Source organism: Dermacentor variabilis, chromosome 2 (assembly GCF_050947875.1).
Source record: "Dermacentor variabilis isolate Ectoservices chromosome 2, ASM5094787v1, whole genome shotgun sequence".
Taxonomy (NCBI): Eukaryota; Metazoa; Arthropoda; class Arachnida; order Ixodida; family Ixodidae; genus Dermacentor; species Dermacentor variabilis.
This window is the reverse complement of record NC_134569.1, coordinates 198838816-198858244: the sequence shown is the minus strand read 5'-3', so window position 1 is coordinate 198858244 and position 19429 is coordinate 198838816. Positions and strand designations below refer to the sequence as shown.

The window sequence follows — 19429 nt, the reverse complement described above, 5'->3', positions numbered from 1 at the left end:
TTTCCCGCGTCGTCGTCTTGATCGTCTGCTAGCTCTCCTCCCGTCGCCCGTTTTGTCACGAGGATGGCTGGTTCGAACGATGAGCTGTTGGCTACGGTAAACGTACTCATACTTGCTTGTTCGCTGCTTCGGCACCGTCGCCTCAAGTCGCATGTTCATGCTGGCAAAGCCATCGCCGAGTGTCCCGCAGCACGCGCGCAGCCGCCGCCTCCGCCGACGGGGTCACTGAACTGGGACCGACGTCACCGTTCACGGTCGGCCCCCATTGGCTGTTCTCGTCAGCGGCGCGGGAAAAATAGCTACCTGACCCATCGCTCTGCGGGACGGCACAGCAGCCTGTCTGCGGGAGAGAAACCGGTTTGTGCGGGAAGCGGCGCGCGGAAAACGTTCTGCGTTGCTCGTTTTCCCGCCACTGTGAACGCGCCTGTACAAGGCAAGAGCGGCCACTTCAATGGGTGCGGCCATGGTCGTTGACGCAAAACCTTTGTGTGGAGTTTCTGTCGCTGTGCTATTTCGGTGAAATAGCGTCGCCGACGCAAACGCAAAACCGTATTTGCGTCTCCCGCATGCGCATTGACGCTGACGCTATTTGCGGCCGAAGACGGCTTTGTGGCCCCTATTCGAGAACTCCCTAATGTGCATGGCGTGACACGAGTATATTGCATGATGTCATGTTCAGTGCAGGCGTGCGTACTCGATCGGTCTTGCGGGTGCGCATTTGCCCACAAGCCGTGACAGTCGCGCTGTATTGTATCCTGGGTTAATAGACGCGCATTTCTTGACGATCTGTCTGTGGTGCCTTCTCTGCGCCGTATCGAGCGTGGCCGTAGCGACCTGTGTTTGCAGGGCAAGCCTCGCGCAAACTCGTCTCCACAGCATATCGACTATATCAATTAATTTACACGGTATATGGTAAGCACGCGCGCGTTGGACCTTGCGCCAAAAGTGCTTGCTGCTGCTCCAAATCGGCTTTTGGCCTGCGCCAGAAACTGCGCCGAAAGGTGAGGTGGCTGTTCCACCACTGTGTCACCGCAAACTCTTTGCGTGGCAATGGTTCCGTCTCATTTTTAAGCCCGCTGCTGTTAGACTGTTTTCGAAACATTGCGTATAAACGAAAGGGCTTAGAATGACAATTTGTCCGAGTACCGATGTCCAAATATTTAGATGTAGCGGCGCGCGTATACTCCAAGATCTTGTAGGTTGCTTATTCGCTGAAGTGACGTCATAGAACAAATTATTCTCGAACGCAGCATATTTAAGGTGTTCTAAGAGGAACGTTGCGCGCCAATCAATCGACGGAGCCGACTATCAAAGAGCAATTAACAACCTCATGTATGTCTTGCAACAAATTAGAAGTCCTAATGACGGACTCTCCATTACCCTCACTGTGGATGAAATATTGTAGGACCGGATTTCTTTCGTGCGAAACTCTACTGTGACCATTGAACTGAAAGTCGATAGTAGTTCGATAACAAATAATCAGCTCTCTTTGTAACAAAAAAAACATTCCGCCATGCGAAGGTTGATGACCAGCGGAACTATAAACAATCGTGGTAAGAAATCTTGTGGTAAAGAATTTAGTGCGTCACTCATTGTCACTTCTTATCGACGGTCACAATGGCTTTGTGGTCGCTGTGATATACACTGATCGGCATACTCGCAACTGCAAGCACGTTCTTTGGTAATGACAAATCGATGCACGTACGCCGCTGGGTTGTCAGTTGGGCCTGAACGGATGCGGCATCGCAAGCGATGTGTCTGCAACACGAAACGCGTAAACCACTCCTTTTTCGGTCCCGACACATCCACATTGAAATAACCGACAACGATCGGAGGGCTAGTGTCATCGCAGCTAACCTACGCAAAGTGAGTGCCGATGAGCCTTACGGGGCTATGAGCCATTGCATTTTTTTGCCCGATTACGGGGGTATGAGTCATTGATGATGTCAGTTTTCGACGTGCTTTTTTGTGTGTTGTGCGCGTGATTAGAAAGAATGTAAGCACTGTTCGCTTCACTTTGCTGAGTGCTCGTAGCTTGCTCTGCCTTACGGGGCTATTAAGCGTTGTATTTTTTGGCTTGCTTACGGGGGTATGAGTGCTTTTACAGGAGGTATTCAGAGACCTGGATTGGGAAGAATTGGGGATAAGAGTTAATGGAGAATACCTTAGTAACTTGCGATTCGCTGATGATATTGCCTTGCTCAGTAACTCAGGGGACCAACTGCAATGCATGCTCACTGACCTAGAGAGGCAAAGCCGAAGGGTGGGTCTAAAAATTAATCTGCAGAAAACTAAAGTAATGTTTAACAGTCTCGGAAGGGAACAGCAGTTTTCAATAGGTAGTGAGGCATTGGAAGTGGTAAGGGAATACATCTACTTAGGACAGGTAGTGACTGCGGATCCGGATCATGAGACTGAAATAATCAGAAGAATAAGAATGGGATGGGGTGCGTTTGGCAGGCATTCTCAGATCATGAACAGCAGGTTGCCATTATCCCTCAAGAGAAAAGTGTATGATAGCTGTGTCTTACCAGTACTCACCTACGGGGCAGAAACCTGGAGGCTTACGAAAAGGGTTCTACTCAAATTGAGGACGACGCAACGAGCTATGGAAGGAAGAATGATAGGTGTTACGTTAAGGGATAAGAAAAGAGCAGATTGGGTGAGGGAACAAACGCGAGTTAATGATATCTTAGTTGAAATCAAGAAAAAGAAATGGACATGGGCAGGACACGTAATGAGGAGGGAAGATAACCGATGGTCATTAAGAGTTACGGAATGGATTCCAAGGGAAGGAAAGCGTAGCAGAGGGCGGCAGAAAGTTAGGTGGGCGGATGAAATTAAGAAGTTTGCAGGGACAACATGGCCACAATTAGCACATGACCGGGGTAGTTGGAGAAGTATGGGAGAGGCCTTTGCCCTGCAGTGGGCATAACCAGGCTGATGATGATGATGATGATGATGATGATGATGATGAGTGCTTACAGGGGTATGAGCTATTGATGGTGATAGCTTTTGTGTGCAGACACTAAACTTCTATGGTACTCTAGCCATATACAGCTCCGCTGTAAAACCTATGCATTCGATAGTATGACGGTTGATAGTTTCCACTCGTTGTACCGGTGTGTCCTGTGTGTTGTTTTATTTGCTACTTAGCACAGTTCGATAACGGGAATGTGTTTTCCATACGCGCGTCTCTCTCCATGAAAAGTGTTCGCCGCAGCTGGCTTCTCCGCAATACGTAGTGTTGTAAGGAGAAAACCGCTTCAAAGATTTAACGATTTTCGTTGCTTTGCAGGGATGATTCGTCTATGTTATCGTGTTCTATCTTTTTTTTCTTTTTCTGTACCAGCTGATAGCTCACCACTCCACTTTTACGTGATAGCGAGATTCGAGCACGAATCGAGAAATTAACATAGCGGCTAGGAAGCGCGGGTCCGATATGGGGCTGTCACGACCGTTTGCGGCTGACATCGTGGCGTTCTGTGTAACTCTTGCACTGGCTGTCGGTGCCAACCTCTTGCCGCGAGTCAGGTTGATAGCAACGCTTGGCGCCGGCACATTTGGCGATTCAGGCAGTGGGTGGACAGTGGGGATAGTTTCGGTATTGGCAGTGAAGCGTCGCCATGACACTGGTGGCCGAAGGAGAACTCAATAACTTGGGGAAGTGATGCAATTATGTGTCGAAATAAAATATGCTCTTGGCTATCTTCTTTATTCGGCATCTTATATTTTTATTTGGTCGCTTCATTTGTTGCGCCAACGGGCTGCGCTTTCGCTCTTGTCGCTTCGGCTGCCATTCTCGTCGTCTGCTCCTGCCGCTCCGCGTGCACGTGCACGTTTTCTCGTACGCTCTGCAGTTTAAAACTTCCTTTCTGTGCCTGCGAACGTTCCGCTAATGTCGGGAAAAAAAACTCAGGAAAGTATACAAGGCTTGCTGCGTGGCTGTGTGATGTGGCAACTCGGGGAGCAACGCAAGGAGCGAAATTTTTCCGTTTCCCAGCGGACGAGAGGTAAGCATTTTTTCTGCAGTCGTTATGAAGAAACAAGCGCTGTGCTTATCAAAACAGCTATAGGACGAAACGAAAGATCTTCCGCGCCTGTTTTCAAGTGAATACCTTTTTGGCCTGGCGCGGCGCATTTTCCTGCGGTGTTGTAAGAAACTGAAGCTGTTTGGCCGATTGATGCTAGCAAACGGAAATTTCGCTTCGGTAAATGTGAGCGGTTGCTCTTCATTTTTTTCCACGAGTAGAAAGCTTGCAATTTATATCTGCAGAAGGTATTTGAATGGTTGCTGCATTAACTGGTTATGCTGCAGAGCATTCTGATCGTTAGTTTTTTGTTATTACATTACCGCCTTTGAATGGTCATAAATACGGCAGAAGTAATAAGAAAAAATCAATTGCGTTGCAGTCACCGTTTGCATTTTGAATTACAAGATGAAGATCGAGTTACCTATGTAACGGCATAGGTTTGCTTCACTTTTCAACCTGTGCCTAGCAGGGCAGAATTTTTTAGTCGCTTATTCGTGCTCTCAACTTTGGTTTCGCTTTCAAGTGCTCTTCAGTCATGACTACGCGATATTTTGCCCATTTTTCAGATGTGACACATGGCGAAATGATGCTAATTGGGGAGGCCTGGCGGGTATGACACGGTAGCAAATGTATAAAGAGGTCGACCCGACACAGCCCTCCGCCGACCGTCGGCAGACTGTCGGCGTCGGTAGAATGTGACAGAGGCGCCGGCACGAAGGAAAGAACGCTGTCGTCGACAGTTGGCAGACCTAAATCGGTGTCGGGTGAGCAGAAGCCGTATAGCCTTAACGGCTACGGCCTCTGCTCGGACCACTTCAGAGAAAGTGACTACGCTGTCGTGGTCGGCTGTTCCGACTGTTGGAGTGGAAGAGCGGCCCCTGGGACCGATGAACGTAAGCAAGTTATTGGTGGTTCCCAATCTGTGCTTCTGCAGTCCATTGTTTTCGTACAAAAACCACTTGACATGAGGCGGAGCAAGGCTAAACTTAATAGCCGAACATTTTCGCCGACAGTGAGCGAATTCACGCTCGTAAAATGTCGCGCCGCGCTTAGGTGCTACAGCATACGACACGGCGAAGCCAGTTTTTGCCGCGCGCTGCCGCGTTCTCTCTAAGCTTGGTTTGACGATCTATAGCAGAAATTCTCCCGGATAAAAAATTGCAATGCTATGTTTCCCAGCAGCTTTAAACTACTGGAGGTTAGTTTTGCTTTTATTTTGCAGAAAAATCAAACCAAAGTAAATAAAACGCTAAACTGTCCATAATTATTATTAGGATGAATCAGTAACTTTCATAAATTATGAAAACGCTCTAAAAACTGATGCCTAGTATTCTCAGCCAGCTATTGAGAAACCAGCAGTGCTTGGCATGTTACTTGTTACTGTTACATGTTACATGTTACATGTTACTGAATATGTAGCAGCACTAAAGCTTGGAACCTTGCTTATTAAATTTTGGAGTATATTTCTACTTGGAATCCTGCAACCAAGTGTAATGAGAACTAACCTGCATGGATTGAAAGTAGTATTTTACGAAAACGGTTCCGTTTTTTTTTGTTTGTTTTTTTGTCACGTGCACTAGAAAGTTCATAATGAACGGGCTTTTCATGTCCTTTTTCCATAAACGTGAAGTAATGCCATGTGGCACGCATGTGTTGCCAATGGAATTCGCTTTACAGTGCAACATGACACTCAAGAATAGACAGGGCATGTGTTGCCAATGGAATTCGCTTTACAGTGCAACATGACACTCAAGAATAGACAGGGCGCTGCGCTTGTCCTGTGTGCGTGTGTAGTGTTCCTTGACACAATGCGCAACTTTGGCGAAAATTTGCCAACTCTGCCTGACAAGATGTTCTGATGATGTGTATGTCTTTACAGGTTCTACAATGTGGAAGCGATGCCAAAAGCGGACAACATACTCACCTGAGACCGCAGGCGTCATCGACCGACTGAGAGAGTCGGCGAAGTTAAAGAGCTGCGTATAGTGCGTAATCTACATTCAGCCTATTAGAGGAAGGTTTTGAAAGCCATTCAAAAGAGAATAGTTCTGAGCAGGTTGCCCTGATACATTGACTGCAGCAGGCATGTATTGCTTTTAGAAAAGATTGCTCCATGTCCCGAACCTACGCGTTCAATAACACCTTTCTTATAGTGCCTAGAATATACTGGATAGTGTGCCGTGCACCCGCTCTTTTCAATGGAAGAGCGTGCCGCAGCCTGCAATGAATGCCCACGGTGGCCGGCAGAGGTCGCTGCCATATGGGTGGGTGCAGACTGCGCGTGTCGTCTGCTTCGCACATCAGTTTCGCAGCGGTTGCGTCGGTTTCTATGTTTGTGTTTTCTGTCTCATTAGAGCGTTGCGTGTTTTTTCTTGGTGTTGTCAAAGAATGAGTGCGCCGCTGCTGTGTTCGTGTGCTTGTCGTTACGAGAACTGTGCGGTGGCAGTGAAAAAATGCCGAAGCTAGAGTGCAATTAAGGAGAGGACCTGCTCTGTGCCGTTGTGTAGAAGCGGTTACCGCTCGAACAAAGGGCGTGTATCCTTGTTCACTCCACCGTCTGATACGAAGCGGTAGCAGAATGGGTTAGAATGACCAGGAGAACGGACAGAAGGATGGCACCAACTGCTCTTGTTTGTGAAAAACTTTTAGAAAACAGTTTAGTCAAGCGTGCGTTCTCTATCACCGTGAAAGGCGTTGTCCACGAGATTCCACGCGATAAAACACGCCTGAAACCGTACGCCATACCAACGATATTTCCTGAATATCCTAAGCATGCACCTTGCGAGTGCCAGGAAAAAGAAAAACAAGAAAGAAGGAGCAGTAGTACTATACTGCAGGTAATGTGGCACAAAAGATCACTGCCAAAAATTATTGACGACAGTGTGCAGGCTTAATTCGTTTGCGTAAGTAAAGCTGAAGCTAGTGCCGACGCTGCTTCATATTGCACTACCCATTTTGACAATGGAGGTCTTGTATATCTTAGTCAGACCTTGTCAACCGCTGTGAAGGCCATGGAAGATGCTTTTACTGTGTTCTTTAGCAAAAACAAGTTACATGTAGCGAGTCTAGCTGATTTTTGTAGCTGATTTTGTAGCGAGTCTAGCTGGTTTTCATGCTCTGGGCCCTCTGGGCACCCTAGTGCCCAGAGGGCCCAGAGCATGAAAACCAGCTTTGACAGCAGTTGTAAAGTTCTGTGTTTTCTTGAGGTTTCGTTTTTGTAAAAGGCATCAACAAATAGGGAAGCGCAAAAGCAACGGCAGAAGCTCCTTAAACTGCGTCACTGCCACTAGATCTATCTTCTTCATGTATGTGTACATTATCTCATATCTAGTGCTGTCTTGTGCCTGCGTTTGACTGTAGATACGCTTGAATAAAATCTTTGCTACGCTCAAATAAAAAGAGATGCTCATTATTTTTGTTCACGTATATCAGAAATAAAATAAAATTTTGAACGTATTTACCTAGTATAAGAAATGTATAGTACACAGAACACCACAGTTCATTTTACAGGCTAATTTGTTTAGTTTGGATACCCTCGGGGCCCAATAGGCATTATGAGGGGATGGGTACATGGTTTACAAACAATAAAAACATTCAAACCTATGAGGACAACAGTAAGATAAATAGGGAGAAACAGCAGCACATGAAATAAAAAGAAAGAACAGCGAAATTCGAGTCATTTCTAAAGATGATCGGTTACAACGGCCTTGAATGGTTATACATTAATATAACATTAATAGAACAGTAACGTAACCTTAAAATTCTTTTACTTTATTGGAATAAAAAATGCATTCTAAAGCTTACCCTTAAAAAGATTACGCTGCCATCATCGCTAGAATAAAAAACCTTACCTATCGTCCTTACCTATCGCCTAAGAGGCACGAAGGCGAACTCCTGGTAAAGCCTACTGTAATCCACCCTAATCCTCCTTGATCCACTCTAATCCACATTAATCCCCCTAATTCACCTTAATCCAATCACTAATCAATAATTAAATTTGCTAATCATTAATCATCTCTTATACACGGCTGGACATGCTTTGGTTCGCTTCTGGCCTTCTTTGGATCGTGTGATATGTTCTGTACCTCACAGCACAACCTTGAAACATGGAGATCTAAGGCTTCTGCCTTAAAAATTACGTCTTCTCTTCGCCAGCATAGAAACACATGAGGTTCCCCGCTCGAAGCCGAGCTGAGGTAGCACAAGGTTTTCACGCAAGCGACAAGCGCTAAAGAAGCCTGTTGTAATCAAAACAAACCCTAATCAATAATCAGCTACCCACATTTGATCTGTGCTGCTGCTACGGCTTAACAAAAACAAAAAAGCGCAGCAGCCCGCTTGCCGATGCAGTGGAAACACGGCGGGTTACGAAGACCGGATGCGCTGCAGTGCTCCTAGCGGCAGCCGCCGGCATTCATTGCATCCGGTGCCACCCGGGAGGCCGCGGACGGGACACTAGCCAGTATATTCTAGTCACTTTACCTTTGTGGATCAACCTCTGCTGACGATCGACCGCCGATTGACACACGATTCTCCTGCATTTACTGTTTCTCAAGAAACAAACAAGAAACTTAGCGCTATTTGTTGTTATTGTCTAGAAACTGCCATTTTGGCCCATTTGCTCAAATCCCGCACCGCCTAAACTCCCGGCCCAAGCGCGATTTATGCCTAGGTGATGGTAGAACAAACGAAGTGTATTACAAATTTTAAGGAATATCTGCAATATGCTCGGGAGGAATTTCGTATTGATACCTTCTTCGCAATGTTACAGATCTGAATGAAGCTCTAGTGGTCTTACATGTTGTATTGTGAAACAAACCCACATATGAAAAAAGACTATAAACATTTTCAATATAATTTGCTGGATATTTATCGGCACACTAGCACAAGGAGAGCTATGCAGAAAATTGACTACGTATAGCATGTTGTTTGGACTATCAAATGTACTCGTTGCATGGAATAAAATAGGAAGTTTTTTGTTACTGGTATGCTAAAAATGTGGAACTGCTGCTCTTGATAATCTTTTCGTTATTCACAAATAACTTGGGACAAAAATTGCTTTGCTAGAGTAGTGTAGTGCACAGCAAACAAACATGACCTCTGTAGCAATTTTCTGTCTATGGGAAATTGTAGGAAGCTGTCTTACGTATGTATGATCGTAGTGCAGAATGCACCCATTTGTACTGACTAATCAGATACTCAGCTCTGTAATATTGTATTGTGTATTGAATGCCTTAATGTGCGATAGGTTGCTAATAAAAACAGTGAATAAACCACGTTATCTGCCTCCTTATGTTTCGTCGAAACAAAATAGCCGCGTGGCATGGCATGCTGGCTCGCGCATCTTGAACAGAAAAAGCTGTTTTCACACAGTTGTCAGGCATATGCCTTGTGAGTAAGAAAAGAAAATTAGAAGCCGACGAGTGTTGAAAACAAAATCGGAAACAGGAAGACAATTTGAAAAAATGCATGCAGGCGTTGTTGGTTTCCGTTGGCGCCTGCAGAGAAAGTCGTGGGCTCGCCGAGCGCATAGCAGACGTCAAGCGGCATGGCGGTTCCCTCTCGCGCATCAACAAAACCGTTGCCATGGAAGCAGGCTTCATCTTTTTTGCTCTCGGAGTTTGGCCTACCAAGCACCAGGGGAGGAATTGGCGCTTGGGACGCAATTTCCGTTTACATGTAGCCGTGATGCAGGTTTACACTGACACCTTGTGCGCAGTCCAATCGTGTCAAGCGCTGTAAATGCGATCAATTTCGTATCTGCCTGCGCATTGGATGCCAGGAAGCAGCGAGGGAGTGATAAAATTCCGTGCCTGCGATTCCGAGAGGCCAATATATTTTATATTCTTGTCTTTTCGGAAGGAAGCTTCTCGTCGGGCCCAAAAAAAGTTCGCCATTCAAACACACATGTGCAGAATGCAGGGATACTCCATTAAAGATTCCCAAACGAAATTTGTTGCACCTAAACGTGATGGTTAGACGCTGTAGTGACCTGAAATGATCAATATCTTGAATTAGAAAGCAAGGATGGTTAAAATTACTCATCGCCCTCCGCTTTCTGGCTGCCGTCTCGCTGCATTGTTATAGCACCGCGCCCGACACAAACATCGTACCAGCGGTTTTTTACGTCCCATCCAAAGATATCGGGCATGCAGTTGACTACCGCGTATCGCAGGTACGCCTGAACACTCCGAAAAGTCTGCAGTCGCCTGAAATGCATGCAAAGCGCCGACGCGCGTATAGGCACTGGGCAGCGTCGTATCTCTTCCGTTATAACAAATGCAGAACAGCCATGTACAGCCGCCGTTGGGGGTTGTTCCAGAAGATATGTTTGGATTTAGTTAGGATGGCTTTCTAAGATATGTCGCAGTGCCAAATGGCAAAGCACGACGGTACAGCGTGCAGTGGTTATATGGAATACGGTGGGGACACTTGTGCTCAAAAAACTTGAGGACATTTACAATGCCTTGCAGTTTGAAACGTTCTTGACGAATGCATTTTCCCGTCTGCCTGTACAGCCGTTCCTCTCGTTGCTGTTGAAACTGTTTCGTCGTTGCCGCTCTTAGCGCGCCTCGGCTCGCTTCTGTTGCCGTGCGGTCTGCTCGCCCTCCTCATTCCGCTAACGTCGTCTTTCTGAAGATAAGCGTTGTAAAAAAAAAACGGCGAGCACGTCCTTCTTCTGCGATGTTGCGCGCGTTGTTTGACACGGCGAGCTGCATGCACTTTTGTCGGCGCAGCAGCTCTGACGTCATCTGCAGTTGCCACGCGGCTTGTCACCGGTTTAAACGTTCCGTAAGCTTGTACGTAAGGAAAAGTTACGTGGACCTCATAGTTTCTTCTTCGTCTACTGCTGCTGCCTTTTTGTCGACGTCTTTAAAAATTTGCCGCATTTTGCGTTGGAATTTGCACGCACACGAACCGTCAATGACACAAGTAAACGTGGAAGGAGGAGTACTCTGTTCTACCAGAATTCGAATGCAAGATTGTGTTTACTGAACACGATCCGTGCTTACATGGTCTGTTGCGCAATTCTGGCTCCGCTACTTTAAGGATTCCGTATACGTTCGTATATGGTAGCCGTAATTGTTCACTTATTTAGGGAGAGAATTGTACTTTATAGGTTGTTCGAAACGAGTTCGCGTCGTTTATGTCTCGAAGTGGTTCGCACCAGTCCGTGTAGAATTTGCAGTGAAACTGCCAAATAAAATAGAGAAAGGCTCTCAAGCTCTATTGTTCCTATAGTGGGGCTGACTGACAAGAACTGTGCAGAGTGGCAATTAAAACAAGTGCGTGTCTGGCAAGACGAATTTGTGCTGTGGAATTCGGAGGCAGTGCATCATCTCGGAAGGCTTTAAGCGGCGTAACGCACAGCGCACGAAGACGTACGTATCGTTGGTGCGTTCCAATCTTCGATAATGCGTCAATTGGACCCAGAGGTGGAGATCTACGATTATTAAAAGACAAGCAGTATTGTCGCTTTGTCAAAAAAAAAAAACTCGGAAACCAAGAACTCTGATCGATAGGAACAGCAACCAGGACGGTTTTTGACGGCGCACAGTATCGGCAGCACCGACCACTTTTTCTTTGCGTATTGACGCGTGTACTTGCCTATCTTTATCGGGCGACCACGTTTCACTGCCTAACAAATGTTATCGCACAGCGCAGGACGAGCCTGCATGTAGCGAAAGTTTCTGGAATGTTATCGATGGTTCCATCCGCTGTGACCGAACGTTGTGTAATCTGATTGCATGTGTGCGCGACGCGAATAATGTAGAACTTTGTGGAAAACACGCGGGTCCCAGCGATTACTCTGGAACATTCGAGGACTGATGTATAAAAGCGGACACGTTTGACCAGCTGATCAGATTTTGACGATACTTAAGTATAGCCTGTTTTTGTGGGCACAGGTTCGCCCAATCAAAGTTAATTTCGTCTTTCACAGTATTGCTACTGTGTTCTTTATACGTCACTCCACGTGACAGTATTCTGGGAATACCAGTACGCGTCGTTGTGGTTAAGGTGTACTAGAGGCGCGTCAGTATGCAGGCGGTAGGATGCGGCAGGAACTGCTGCATGTCTAGGTGGGGGCTAGTGGCTATAGCTCGCACATCGATGCAGTAAAGCTGTAATGCGTGCAGCAAAACGCCAGTACGCGAAGTTTTTTTTTTATGCATACGTTCTGCAGCTGTTAACTGCCACCGAGTTCTCTTTCTAGAGCGCATGTAGATATAATAACACGGCGCTGCATTTCCAACTCGCCCGAGCTTCCCCCCTTGCTATCGAGGCGCGTCGTACAAGCCATGTATCCTGAGTGAGCTGGGCCGTATACCACGAGCGCTCACCAAGAATCACTGATACGCACAAGCCGAATGCGTCAGACGCGCGACAAGGCGTCGGCGGTTGCGAAGCGTGCGCCGTCCAGTTCCTTGGTGCCCGTCTATAGCGGTCGCCGCCGCTGCCACCCGTCAAAGTGAGCGTTTTCACTTTCCCATTGAACGTGTCGCACCGTGCGCCGTGCTTATGCGCACAGAAGTATAGTCTGCACGAAGCGAACGGCGTAGAGTGAGGGAGCGAGCGGCGAACACGTCTCAGTGAAGCGGGGCATTATCGATCGCGCTTTATGGAGCATCAGCGGGCCCTGGCCGGCTCTGCATTTAATTCCTATTAGAGTGCGCGGGAGAGCCCACGTTTCCTCCCTCCGTCGCACGCCGAACACCGGTCCGCATCGCAGTGCCTCTCTTTACACAAAAGCGCGTCGGTTTCGTGCAGAACGGCAGCTGCGGCGGCACCGAGCACGACGCGGGCGTTCCCGGCGGGGACGCCCGCTCGGAGGACGGCGTGCCCTGGGAGCGCGAGGTGGAGACCGGCCGGCTGCACTTCGTCAAGTTCGAGACACGCCACATTGAGGCGTGGCTGCGCTTCGTCCAGGAGGAGCTGCTTCGCGACGGCAGTCCTCCGCGGCTCGGCGGCAGCGTCAAGCTCACCGGCGGAGGGGCCTTTCGACACCGGCAGCTCATCGCCACCACGCTCGGGCTCAGGCAGGTGGTCCCCCTCTCCCCCCTTCGCGCGCTCTTCTTCCTGGCTCGACAGACGGCGCCACAGATGGGAAGTCTACACGCGGCTCCGCTTGCGCGAACTCGACGCGATCGGGTCGAGTCGGGAATCGATCCGGTTCATTCCGACCCGACCGCGGTGACGTGCGTCTCGGAGAAGAGCGGGTCGTGCAAGTCGGCTCGCCCCTCGCTGGCTGCCGATTGACCGAACTCGCCGCGGCCTTAGCCGTTCGTTTAAACTTAGCTAGGGATGGGCCCCACGGGAACTGGGGTCCGGGATGCCGCGTTGGCGCTAAATTTGTGAGGTACACCGAACTGCTTCAGCTGGTGCGGCGCTTCGCTGTCCGTTTCACCAGAACCACGTCTGCCCGGGTGCCGTTTATTTCGCACTATACTGCAGGGTCCGTACTGAACGAGGTCAATGAACGAGTTGACCTCCTATGCACTTGCGCAGAATATACAGGGTGTCCCACCTCTTCATTCGAAGAGGCGGACGTGCAGGAGAAATCGAAATGCGCAGTTGACTAAAAGTCGCAACCTATGTAGCCAGTGAATTCGCAAGGCGTAACTATCTGGGACAAATTCTGAGGATGGCACCATTTTGAGATATTCATATATACCCAAAACGTGCGACGATATGCATTGATGCTCCAGGTTTTTTTTTTTTTTTTGCCGTGCAGTGCATAAATTTTTTTTTCTCAATAACGCGACTGCGACAACAGTGCATTATACCTGAAGCTTGTCACAGCACACATACCTTGAAACTAATGTCATCCTCAGAATTCATTCCAAACGGGTACGCCTTGCAAACTCAACGGCTATACGTACAATCCGTAGATTGCAATGTGCGCCGTAAAGTTGAAAAACATAATTTGCGAAACTTTGTTTGTAATCTGTTTGTAAGCTTGTAATCCGCCCACTTTGGATACATTCACTCATCTGGCCTGGCAACCGCATATGTCAACTGATACAAGAGGGGCGGAGGCACTACTTAAGCTGCACTTCGACGGACTACTGCCGGGGCGCGACATCGCTGTCGGCATGAGCTTACCTCGTCTTTTTGCACAGGTTAGTTACCGAACCCCTGCATCTTGTTACCGGTGTTCTGACCGATGTGTAATTGCGGTGTCGTGCCCCGACAGCCTATTGGAGTGCGTGAGAAAATGTATCAGTTTACGTGCTTTTGCCTACCGTGCTTTCTCTGGATTACATTTACTTCTCTCCGGGGATGTCGAACTAAACCCTGGCCCTGGTACAGATGCTAGTGGTGCTGAGGGAAGTGCTAGTATTGAAGGCATTTATGCTATTGTCCGCCGGCTTGAGCAAGGGCAAACTCGTTTTTTCACCGAGCTAGAAGTTGTCAAGAAGGAACAGTCTGCTCTCGCTCTTTCGCTACAAGAACTACAGAACACAGTCGCTGTTCTTCAAAGTGACCTACTTTCAGCCAAAGAAGACTCCTCAGAAAATCTGCGAAAAATGGTCGAAATTAAAACGTCCCTTGAGGATACAAACAACAGGTCGCGCAGAAATAACTTGATAGTTTTTGGCCTATGTGATTGCGAAAATGAAAGTTGGAGAGACTCTGAGAAAAAAGCCATCGCGTTTTTTCAAACTGAGCTCGAACAGACTATTACAACGGAAGATATTGAACGTGCTCATAGGCAGGGAAAGTTTCGCGAAGGAAAGAACCGGCCAATTGTTGTTAATTTCTGTAGATTTAAAGTTAAGGAACAACTTTTGTCGTGCGGATCCAGGCTGAAAGATAAGGAATACGCAATTCGAGAGGATTTCAGTCCAGCTATCAGATATGCACGATCAAAACTGGTTGAATATGCTTTAGCCACAAACCTCTCATTTAAACTACGTTTCGATAAACTGCACATGGGCAACAAAATCTTTGGCTATGATAGCGGAAAAAAGGTGGTAACCGAAATAAGATGGCTAAAGGTCAAGCATCGCGCAGAACCTAAAACCTTGCGTACTGGCGCGGAACATAACACTTCTTGTTATCTTACACTTAATCTTCTGTTAGTTAACTGCCGAAGCTTGAAAAATAAGGCCGATGAGTTTGCAGCTTTACTTTCCGCTGTTCAACCACACATAGTGATCGGCACTGAATCCTGGCTTCATGAATCCATCGCCAATAACGAGGTATTTCCGTGTGGTTATGATGTCTACCGGTGTGACAGAAACACACATGGTGGCGGCGTTTTTCTTCTCATTAATGAGTGCCTTCACAGTACTGAACTCCCTATTTCTTTCAATCACTCTGAATCCATATGGTGCAGGGTTAGAATGAGCAATGGCAATTACCTTGCTGTTGGGTCTTTTTACCGGTCTCCTAGTTCTTGTAATCCGGAATCATTTACCGAGCTATCAAACTTTTTAACTACCGTAAATACTGAGTATATACTTGGGGGCGACTTTAACATGCCTGCTGTTGACTGGGAAGATGGCAAACCTGTGTTCTCAGACTCGACTGCTATATCTCTTGCCTTTTCAGAGTTCATTATAACTAATGACCTAACCCAATTCGTCTCCGAATGCACGCGAAGAGACCATTTTTCTGCCAGCACTTTAGATTTGTTTTTTGCTAGCTCTGAGTCGCTGATCCAAAATGTAGCTGTCATCCCTGGTATCAGTGATCACGATTGCGTTGTTGCCACGTCTAGTGCCGCTTCAGTTAGACCAACCCATAAATATCCTAGAAAGGTTTTTTTCTACGACCGAGGGGATTACGTCTCTTTATCACGAGAGCTTTCAAATTTCTTCCCTATTTTTCATGAGGTCAGCCAGACAGTGGACATAGATGAAGCTTGGATTCTTTTTAGAGATAAATTAAAGGCTTTAATTGAACAATACATACCTTCCAAACTTTTGACAACTAGACGCCGGAAAGATAAACCGTGGGTAGATAAGAAAATTCGCTCGCTTATTAACAAAAAACGCCGCCTGTATGCTTCGTATTTGAAGACTCACAATCAATCGGTCTTCCATGAAATGCGTCATGTGAACTACAATATTAAGCAAGAAATAAAGGTGAATAAACAAAGTTATATTTCATCGCTTGACGCAAAGTTAAGGGATAATCCTAAAGAATTTTGGAAATTTGTTAAAATAAATGGTAAAGTGGACACAACTGTCCCCATTTTATCAGTCGGCGAGAAAACAGTGCTTGATGATTATGAGAAGGCTTGCTGTCTGAATTCCTATTTTAAAAGTGTTTTTTCTGAGACATACACTGGTGAACCGCCTGAAATACAAGAAATAGTCTATGAGAATATGCCTATGGTCACTGTCACATATAACGGTGTTCTGAAACTTATTTCCAATCTGAACAACAAATCAGCTGGCGGTCCCGATGGTATTCCGTCGCAGGTATTGAAATCCTGCTCTCAAGAAATTGCGCATTTTTTAGTCGCTCTGTTTAATAAATCATTAAATACCACTTCATTACCTGCAGAGTGGAAGGTAGCCCACGTCGTTCCCATACATAAAAACGGTCCCAAAAATGTACTAGAAAACTACAGGCCTATTTCTCTAACATGTGTATGTTGCAAAGCAATAGAACACACCATATACAGTGCTGTGATGAAACACCTTCAAAGCAATAAATTTTTTTCGGATTTTCAACATGGATTTAGGCCTGGCTTGTCATGTACGACTCAACTGGTAGAGTTCGCTCACGATCTCTTTTACTCTTTTGACCTTGGATTTCAGGTAGACTGTATATTTTTAGATTTCCGGAAAGCTTTCGACACAGTTTCTCATGCATTGCTTTTACATAAATTATCTTGTCTCGGTATACACCCTGCAATAGTACATTGGATTGGAAATTACCTGTCTGGACGAACACAGCATGTTTTAATAAACGGAACCAAATCAACACCTGTCACCGTAACCTCTGGCGTGCCCCAAGGGTCTGTTTTGGGGCCTTTGTTATTTTTAGTCTTTATAAATGACATTGTGCACAATCTAGAATGCAAAGTGAGGTTATATGCTGATGATTGTGCCATATACAAGAATGTAGAAAATGTTTGTGATGTTAGTAGTTTGCAGAATAATCTAAACAAAATTCATGCTTGGTGCATTAAGTGGGGCATGTCTTTGAACAATGCTAAATGCCAACTTGTGTCATTCACCCGTAAACGCTTTCCTGTGAGATCAGTGTACCAATTGGACGGACTACTTCTTGAAAAGGTCGAACACTACAAATACCTCGGGGTCTATTTTTCAGAAAATTTAACATGGAACAGACATATTGAATACTTAACCTTAAAATCATCTCGTATACTAAACCTTGTTAGACGTAATTTTTATAACGCCCCCCAGAAAGTAAAAGAACAGCTTTACATAACAAATGTTCGTCCGGTACTCGAATACGCTTGCCAGGTATGGGACCCTCAAAGCTCTAAACTTATAGAAAAGCTCGAACGCGTCCAAAACCGCGCTGCAAGATTTGTTTCTGGTAATTATAATTTCCGTAGCAGTATTACATTGCTTAAAGAGGACCTTGGTTGGAAATCACTAGCACACCGCCGATTAACTGCAAAATTAGAACTTTTTTTCCGAATCTACTTTGATCTCACAGGAATAAACAAGAACTTGTACATTTTCCCTCCCCACTTCATCTCTAAACGATGTGATCACGAGCTGAAAGTCCTTGAAATGCGCTGTCGTACTGATGTCTACCGTAATTCATTTTTCCCGCATGTTTCCGCACACTGGAATAGGCTTCCCAGGAGCATTGGTGAATGTAAAACGTGTTCAGAGTTTCTGTCTTTATTGTCACGCAGTCTGTCGTAGTATATTATCCCGTTTTCTTTATATCATTTGGCTGGCATTGCACTTCATGCGATAGTGTACCCTTTCCATTTCTGTCTTGCAAATTTGCACCGCATTTCACAAGACCGTTTTGCCGTCGAGATGACTCTTCTATGTTACGTATTTTGTTACTCTTACCACCTGTGCTCTGCTGTATCAAGTTTTTGCCACATGTTCACTTTTCTTCAATTTGTCCCCCCCTGCAATAATGCCCTTGTGGCGCTGCAGGTACTTGTATAAATAAAATAAATAAATAAAATTGTTAGTCATGCATTTTGATTTACTGTGCAAGTAATGTCCGCCAAACCGTATACGACCGAAGTAAGATTATCGGAGAGAAAGCAGAAATTCTCTTTGCACAAAGATTCGAATAGTCGAATCGGCACGCACGGCGAAATTTAGTGGAGAAAGTGACAGTCGCGACAGGAAGCTCGCCTTCCTTCCTGCAGAGTGAGAAAGTACCTGCAGGCTCGTGACTCGCGAGCTTGCTAACGAACATAATCTGAGGGTGGGGGGTACACGGCTGACGGTCGTGTTTCTTTGTATAGTCGGTGTACGTTTGCCACTATTCGTGGCTAACTGAGCTGTACTTACGTTACTGAAACAGAGCAGCGTTTTCGGAGCCACACGGCGCACTATGGCCTCCAAGGCTCGGCGAGCTCCGCCACTAGGCTTGCGCGCCGTGCGGGAAAGCCAGCCTCTCGCGTTGGTGCCCTGGGGAGAACACCGGCGCGCAGGAGAGGGTGTTGGTTTGCGAGAGCGCGACGAACGGGAAAGGGAGGGCGACTTTCGCCGTGGCCTCTGCGACCAGCTCCGGAGAACGGAGCCGATCGCGGAGGCCACGCTTTCGCCCGATCGCTTTAGTCGCTTCCGCCAGATGGACTGCGCACCGGTGCCCCGCCGACTCGCAGCGGGATTCGCGCCCTTGCTCCGGCTACGTCACGCTCGGCCCACGCACTGAAATGTTCATTTGCCGTCCAGCACTGGCCATGGCTTCCACGGCTGTCAGGCATTGGAGCATCGTCCTGGCCAGACCCTTAGCACTCTGGGCGTTGTCAGATTCCGCCGTCTTGTCAGCTCTGATTGGCCCAAAGGGCCTTCCATCTACGGACTCTCTGATTGGCACAAAATGTTGCCAATGCAGAAATAGACAATACGGCGGAATTTGACAGGTTCCAGAATAGCAACCTGGCACGACAAGTCGAAAAAAAAGTCTGTTTTAGCGCCAACGAGCATCTGCGTTAGCGAATCACGCATCACACTGTGCTGAAACGCTGTTAATTTTAAGCCCACTGCTACGGTTGCGTTAACTCGTATAGGGTTTTATAATTGCAGTATTTTGGTTTTCTCCACATATATATGTTCCCTCTCTGAGGTGTCGTAATATTTCAAATGTAGTGGTGTTGTGTTTCTTTAATGCACATGAGACGTGAACATGTAATGGGCAAATATATCCTTTATTTAAGGGCGTTTAATTATGTTACCCAGTTTTACTTCTTGCTCCGTTGCAGCAACATT

General features: G+C 46.7%; 1 protein-coding gene across 1 annotated transcript in view; it reads left to right on the top strand.

Annotated features, from left to right (window-relative positions):
• The window catches only part of LOC142573032 (4'-phosphopantetheine phosphatase), a 186685-nt gene that overhangs the window by 88767 nt on the left and 78489 nt on the right, over positions 1-19429 (top strand). Inside the window, exon 3 of the mRNA XM_075682527.1 lies at positions 12804-13072. Within this exon, the coding sequence (XP_075538642.1) occupies positions 12804-13072 (269 nt within the window). The remainder of the gene's footprint in view (positions 1-12803; positions 13073-19429) is intronic.